At 49.3% G+C, this 7,589-nt stretch overlaps 1 protein-coding gene across 5 annotated transcripts in view; it reads left to right on the forward strand.

Annotated features, from left to right (window-relative positions):
• Window positions 1-6,843, forward strand: part of VAMP7 (vesicle associated membrane protein 7) — a 25,146-nt gene extending 18,303 nt beyond the window's left edge. For all 5 annotated transcript variants that reach the window (XM_027809286.2, XM_055727618.1, XM_055727619.1 and 2 more), the window contains 4 exons: window positions 995-1,085; window positions 1,712-1,779; window positions 3,966-4,058; window positions 4,768-6,843. In XM_027809286.2, coding sequence (XP_027665087.1) covers window positions 995-1,085; window positions 1,712-1,779; window positions 3,966-4,058; window positions 4,768-4,836 — 321 coding nt within the window. In that variant the 3' untranslated portion in view covers window positions 4,837-6,843. The remainder of the gene's footprint in view (window positions 1-994; window positions 1,086-1,711; window positions 1,780-3,965; window positions 4,059-4,767) is intronic.
• Window positions 6,844-7,589: the final 746 nt, after the last annotated feature.

The raw sequence follows: 7,589 nt of genomic DNA on the forward strand, positions 1-7,589 counted from the left end.
AGTCCTCAGGGGTTCACATGTGATCCCCAAACCAGGAAGAACAGTCTCTGAGTGAACTCCCTGTCACCACTGAAGGGAATTAAGGGTGAGGAATGATGGGAATGACATACAGGCTAGCAGCATGTCATGGTTTTGTGGCTTGCTTCTGTGAGGTCGCACAATGGAGTGTGCTTCTGTATGTACCTGATGAGCTAGCAGGTGGGCCTGCTCCACACAGACACTGACCCGGTGCTGGGGTATCTCACACGTGCTTTTTCCACCTGCTGTAGTACACCAGAGGGATTAGATATTGGCAAAGCCATCGACAAGTGCCAGACTGTAGCTAGGAGGTGGCACGTGAAATCCTCCTGGGTGGGTGTGATAGGCAGCAAACTGCCTCCTGGCTGCTTGTATCCTCTACAGGAAGAGCAGTTAGGCCACTCAGGACCGGCCATCCTCAGCATCTCCTGGTGTGGCGTTTCCAGTTCACAGGCCCTCCTCATCTTTGCTGGGACTCCCTGTGGTGCTCACCTACAGAGGTGGCTGCATGGCGTCATGCTTGTGAAATTGCAGGGCTCTCTTGACGTGGTCTAGAGATAAGTAGAGAAGGTCATGGAAGTGCATTGCCTTCATAAATAGATCAGAAATTATGTGTGGGAGTGGGACCACTGATGGTAGCCCAGGCGTTTAGTGAACCATATTTCACAGGTTCCTTGCTGCCAGTTGCTTAGACTTTCAAAGGGAGCTGTTATTTCTGGGCACTCTGGGGAGTTGCAGGCACCTGGCTGCCTTGCAGCTCTTGCAGCGCAGGAGCAGATGGGCATGTGTGGTCTGTAGGTGGCTGAGAAAGTCGGATTTTGCTCTTCTACCCCCTTACAAATGTCTTGGGTAATCTGAAAACTCACATTTATGTCTGTGCTGTTCTGTAGTGACCAGGAGTTGCCTTTTTTTGTCTTAAGGAACTGAAGTGCAACGTTGAGGGTCCCTGCTTTCACTGACTATTCATTTGTTACAGAAATACCACTCGGAGAGCAAGGGCACTGACCAGGTGGCAGAGACGCAAGCTCAAATCGATGAACTTAAAGGAATCATGGTTCGAAACATAGGTATCTGGCTTCCCCCAGTGCCACGCATGCCGAGTTCCTCTGGGCCAGAGCAGCCGTCCCACAGGGAGAGTTACCGAGAGAGAAGCTGATGGCGGGGTGGCCTCTCTTGGCAGAATGAACTGAGGAAGAAGGGGCTGGGGGAGCTCCGAGTTTGCAAGCTGTTACTTGTGTTGAGCTTGGCTGAGGGTGGCACGGGGGTGTGAGGAGTACTTGAGATGAACTTGCACAGCTTGTGATGGGGTGAAGCATGCCCTGATTTGGTCTGTTTGTCACTGTGGCTTTCCTGCAGCTGCTGTGAGGAAGATGCTTCTCAGTAGTTTTCTTTTTTCCTTTGTGTCAGACTCTGGTTTGGGTTTTGACAAGTCTGACCATTTCAAATAAAGGGTTAGATCTGGAATTAATCAAAATTGAGTCATCAGTCCCAAAACATAGCCTGTGGAGATGTGAGACTGTTCCTGAAGTACTGTTGGTTGGCAGTCTCTGAAAAGCTGAGAGTTACTTGATGTCTAATAAGCTCCTGGCTTGCAGTTGGGCTTGGGTATTGGAAGCAGCTTTTTGCACTGGGATTCTACCTACAGATTTGAATTTCTCTCTCTCTCTCTCTCCCTCTCTTCCCCCCGCCCCAGACCTTGTGGCACAAAGAGGAGAGAAGCTGGAGCTGCTGATTGATAAAACAGAGAATCTTGTGGATTCGGTAAGTCTGGGGAAGAATTTAAACATGGGGAAATAGTGTTACTGCATCAGGGAGCAGTGGAGGGGAAGACCAACATCTAGAGCCACTTTTAAGCACTTTTAAGCACTGAAGCATCTAGGTCTACAGGTGATCCTTCCCTGTGTCAGGCGCAAGTCATGTCTTATTCCCCCCTCCTCTTTACAGCTGTTTCACAAGCTGCATCCCAGCATTGCAGCTCCTTTAAGAGAATGATGGTATCCCATGCATCTCTGTTCTGTATCCTGCCAGTACCGGTGGGATTTGTGGGTGTCTGGAATGACAGGGAAGCTAAAGATCGTAATTAAAACTTCTCTCGCAGCCTGGTCTGAAGTCAGCTTGATGCAGGTAGAATGGAAACGTTAATCTGTAGAGTTGTTCTAGTATACCAACAAGGGAAAGTGTAGCTGATTTAAAAAAAAAAAAATAAAAAAAAAAATGTTCCACCTAAATAGTCTGTAAAAGACTGTGGAGGTTTGTGGACTGTTTCTAAGTGAGAAAAGACTGAAAAAAAACCCCTAATGTAATCATAAAGCACTATGTTGTCTAGTAAAGTGTTGTACACTCTGGAAGCTTTTTTGTCTTTCCTCTGGGAATCCCGAGACCTGGTTCAGCATCTTCCTCTGCAGTGTCCTGCCTTGGTGCCCAGTTCTGTGGCACCTGACCCGCAACCCAGCAGAGGGCCGTGTCCCAGTATGGGGCTTGTGGGCAGCCAAATGTCTCAGCTGGCAAAAAGTATTTGTGCATTAGAGAGGTCGCAGAGGTGCTTGGAGCTTCCCCAGCAGGGAAAACTGTCCTCCAGCTGTCAGGTATTTAAACCTTACCACTTCCTCAGGTGGTGGCAAGAAGCAGTCCCAGCTCAGGTGTCATGGTTTAGGCAAATGACTGCAATTCCTTCAGCAGCCGGGCTGAATTCATGCATGAGTTCTCCTCGGGGGGTGTTGGATCTTGGAAACCACGCAGGAAACAAAAGAACGGGATATGCCTCCAGCGTGAACATCTTAGAGCCTGATGGCAAGTGTCCTGGGAGATCCGGGCTGAAGTTCTCAAACTTCAGAGTAACGGACTGTGTTTTGTCATTCCTGTATGAGCCTTGACCACCAGAATATTGTACATAAACCAAACTTGTTAGAACCCTCCTAGCAACAGTGGCAAGGGGCCCCTTTGGGGAGGGAGGTCTGAAGAAGCTGCTGGCCCTCTGGAGAACCAGCGCGAGCTGGGATGAGGTGTGGTGTCTGCTTCCAGATGGAGAAACTGCACGGCTGAGCAAGAGAAGTGTTCCCAAGGTTCAGGTGGTGGCTGAGCATGGAAATCGGCTTTAAGTCAAAATCACAGTTGTAGGGATGTCGTTGTGCTTGATGTAGCCTTATCTGAAAAAGCTTAGGGGGTGGTTTTTGGGGAAAACCTGGAAATAACCAGCAGAATGCCGCCGAGTTGGCTGTTCTGGGTGCCTCAGCCCTTCTCTGGGCAGGCTGTCCTTGGCACTGACAGCCTGACGGGGGCTGGAGATCATTTGGTGACCGAAACCTGTTTTTGAATGGGTGGAATTACAGGATACAGAGAGAAGACTTGGAACAGGATGACCACAAGCTTTCCATAAAATGCAGTAGGCCCAGATCCTGGAGGAAAATGCTAGCATTAAAGGACTCGTCTAGCCCCTGTGGAGCTGCTGTCAGGAGTGGCAGTACGGGTTGTCTCATTTTGGCAGGTGTAGTTAGGGTAACAAAGTTGCATGTAATTGGTGATCAGATCAGTAGTTCCGTAAATATTTTGAAGCACTTCAGTTGCCCAAAGGTTGGAAGTCAAGTGAGAACCCAGCCAAAAGTACTCTAAGGTAAATAATTGGTGTGGGCAGCCTGTGGTGGGCTGTGTTTAATTCTCCCGAGCTGAGCCTGAGAAGGCACAGCCCCAGGCTGGTCCTGGACTTACCCTTAATGCTTTATCTTGCCCCTGCCATAGTGTGGGAGAGCTTTCTCTTAATGCCTGTTCAGCTTTGTGCCGGTGTAACTGCGGGAGTTAAACGGCTCTGGAGGAGATAATGGCAGCAGACTGGGTTGGTAGGGAAGTAGTGGCAGAGAAAAAAGTACGTGCCACTTCATCTGGCTTCCTGGGATGCCGCTTCCTTTGCAGCAGGTTCAGGAATTAATTACTTGGTTTACTTTCTCTTGTAGTCAGTCACTTTCAAAACTACGAGCAGGAACCTTGCTAGAGCCATGTGTATGAAGAACCTCAAGCTAACCATTGTCATCATCATTGTATCAATTGTAAGTATGGAGTAGTAGCCTTTAGCTCTTAAGTCAGGCTTAACTCCTGGAAAACGCCGATAGCGTATTACTGTCCTTAGACCAGCACGTACTCAGCTCTGCGCTTGGAAGGGTCTTAGCGGTAAAACAAGGGGTTTGACGGTCCTGTGTGAGGTGGGGAGAGGGAAGCATTGTGTCAGGCAGCTTTTCTTGTCAAGGCAATAGGAAAAGCTTTCCAGACCATTCTGTCTAGCTCCTAAGTGCCCATTCAGAGCTGCCTTGCTAGCTCTGTTAGAAGCTAGGGTGTTGAGTTTATGGCTTCTTACTCCATCTGTAACGGCTTTGTAGGCCTTAGTCCTGTTGGTGTCTTGTTACTTAACTTTGAAGTAGTTTTTTTTCAGTGTGACAGTGTCCCTCCAGCCTGTAATAAATGCAAACAGTGCTAATGTGAGGATGCCAAACTGTAATTGCAGGTTAGATGTGTGAAGTACTTTGGCAGCACTGAACCCTGGTTCGTGTTTTACTGGAGGGCAGTTGCCATCCCCATGTTGCCACAAGGATGCGGAGCAGGAGGCACTGACATGAAGTCCTGTGGAGCATTTGAGAAGTTATTGAGGGTTTTGATAACCTGGGGTTTCTAAGCTCGTGTTTTGATTGCCAGGCCAAGTCAGCAGCTGACTGAATGATGGAAGTGAAATTCTCTGCTGATGTGGCTGTTGTCTTTCCCCAGGTTATCATCTATATTATTCTATCAGCTGCCTGTGGTGGGCTTGCATGGCCGAGCTGTGTGCAGAAGTAACTGGAGGCAGCTGGTGCTGGTCACTTGGAGATGAGAATCACAGGAGTGTGAAGAAGCAACCTACAGAATTACTTGTAATCTTTCACTACTGACACCTTCTCATTCTTCCATCCCTCCAGGACTTCGGACTTTTTTGCCTTATCACCCCAAACAGGCCCAGCTGGTCACTGCTTCTGTGCAGCTGTAACCTCAAGAATGGGCTGTTTTAAATTACTTGAAGGGTTGTTGGGGTTTTTTTGTTTCTTTTTCTGTCCCAACTACAGCCTTCTCAGCTGGGTGAGCGGTACATCCAGCTCTGGAGGGTTACGTGCATACTCATCCACGTGGCTTTGCACTTTCATGTGAGCGTGCACGTGGAGAACAGTACTGCTAGCAACTGGCCTACCCGTAGGGGTGGTGTCAGAGGGTGGGGAGGGACACAGTGGGTGTATGTGTGAATTTCCACTTTCTACAAATATTGGAGATCCAGGTGACTCTCCCCGCACGTCTGGCCTTGTGTGGTTCTGTAGGGCTTCAACACATAGAGGTTGCAAGTGCAATACTGGTAGTAACAAAAAGGATGGCTTTTGGGCTAGAGCTTTATGCACTGCGGGATGTGGGTGCTGCCCCTGTATGAAGTCTCCTGTTTCCTGGAGGCCTTTCTGCATGTGGTAGGAGAGGGTGTTGGGTCACCTCAGCATTTTGAAACGGCTGCCTCTTCATCCTCACTTCTTCCTCATCTCCCCCCGCTCCCCCCCCCCCCCCCCCTTAATTTGTGGCTAAATCAATACAGTAAAGGAGTTGGCTGCATATAGTTAAGGTTGCAGCAATGTATCTGCTTTCTCACATGTTATTTCTCCCGTTCTTCTTTTGAGGGTGGTCTAAAATGAATAGTAATGTTATCACTCGCTAAGGTGAAATTTGGGGCCAATCTGTTGATCTGGCTTGATAAGGTGTCAGGTCTCTGCTGCTTGTGCTTCTACTCTGAGGGTGTGCGCTAAAACCTGAGGGCAGAGAGGGGACAGAACGTTGGAGTTGACGGATGGCTAATTAATTTATGGTCTGAAGAAGAAAGGCTCTTTCAGAGGACGTAGTAACATTGTCCTCTGAAAAGAAGAAGAAAACCAAACCCAAGGCTAATAACCAAATGTAGGACCAGGTGTGCCGATGGTGGGCTGCTGTTGGAGGACAGGGACCGTTTGGCCTGCTGCTGGAAGCTGTGAGCGCTGTATTTCTGTCCCAGCTGGACATGTGGGTCATCGGGCCAGTCCTGGCTGACGGGAGCCAAGGCTGGTGCTGCCTGGGGCGAGGGCTCTGGCGGCTTCTCTGTCTTCTTACGGGCTCGTTTCCAAGAGAAGAAACAGAAACAACTGAAATCTCTTAAAAGCATCGCGTGGCCTACAAAGGAAGCTGCATCTTGTTGGCCCAGGGAAGCGGCTTCTGACGGTGGGTGGAAGCTGTCGAGGTGTGCGAAGGGGAGGCTTCGTTTGGGGACTGAACTTGAGCGCTTGGTTGGTGCCGTGGGCTCCCTGCGTGAGGCTTGCTGCCGGCGGGGCAGCGACGTGAGGCTGCTGCTCCTTCACGCGCTTTTCTTGGTGTATGTGACACTGACCTCGGAGCTTGCCAGCAGGTGCCAGATCAAGAGCTCTCCTATAAACTTGTGTGCTTCTTGGGATCTGTCCTCTGCTAGGCTGAAATTTAATTAAGGGTAATCAGACCTTGATATCCAGAAAGTGTCAGCAGTTCTGATCGGCAGCCATGGGCACTGGCATCTGTGTTGATCACATGTAAAGCTTAAAGATTTCCTTCCTCTTGCCTCCGACTTCTGCAGCCACCCGCAGTTCAGTGTACAACTGTGCATGTGTTAGGGATTGTCGATGTTAACTGTGTTCATTTCTATGATTTGTTGTCTTATGTACAAATACTTTTTAAAGAAAATACTTCCTTTCCTTTTAAAGGATGCACTGAGGCATTAGTGTAAAAACAAAGTTAACTTGATTTAAATAAAATTACTGTACAGAAAGCGGATATCCTTAGTTTTGTGAAAGGTGGGTCTAGTGCTAGACGTAGACTGTTGGTAGGAACTACTCTGTGAAGCCAGTGTGTAGCTGGGGGCCTGGGTCACGCTCTGGCTCCAGGCTTGGCGTCACCCCGCGTGGCGAGGTCCTGCTGTGAGCTGGTTTCCAGGGTGGCTGGGGAAAACCTCTCTGCTTTGGGAGGATTTTGGCTTAGTGAGGATGCAGGATGTGCTAGCACCTGTCACTGCTTGATGGGGCCTTATTTCTGGTGGTGAAATCTGCTTCTCTCTGTTGCAAACTGAGGCACCCACCGATGCTCCGAGACAAGGGGAGGCTGAGGGATGCGGTGTTCGCTTGGAGGGAGCACTTGTGGGAGGAGGGGACACAAAAGGAAGAGTGAGGATGCAGGCAGAGGAGTGGAGGTGTGACTTGGAAGTGAAATGAAAGATCTGTGTGAGAACATTTGAGAGCAGTTTCCAGTGATACAAACCCCCCTGTTCTTGAGGGAAATGCCCCATAACAGGTGCCTCCTCTAGGCAGAGCAGGGAAGAACCCATCTTTCTAGAAGCATTTCTCCCCCAGACTGACGCACCATCTGGCACCAGAGCCTCTCTGTAAAACTTTTGCGTAGCCCTTCAGCTGCTGAGGTGGTGTTGGGTTCCAGGAGCAGGCTCATGCAGCGGGATGAGGGGGTTGGATTTCCTCTTACACTTGCAGAAACAGTTTGAGTTCAGTTGATGGTTATCTTGGTTTGAG

Source organism: Falco cherrug, chromosome 15 (genome assembly GCF_023634085.1).
Source record: "Falco cherrug isolate bFalChe1 chromosome 15, bFalChe1.pri, whole genome shotgun sequence".
NCBI lineage: Eukaryota > Metazoa > Chordata > Aves > Falconiformes > Falconidae > Falco > Falco cherrug.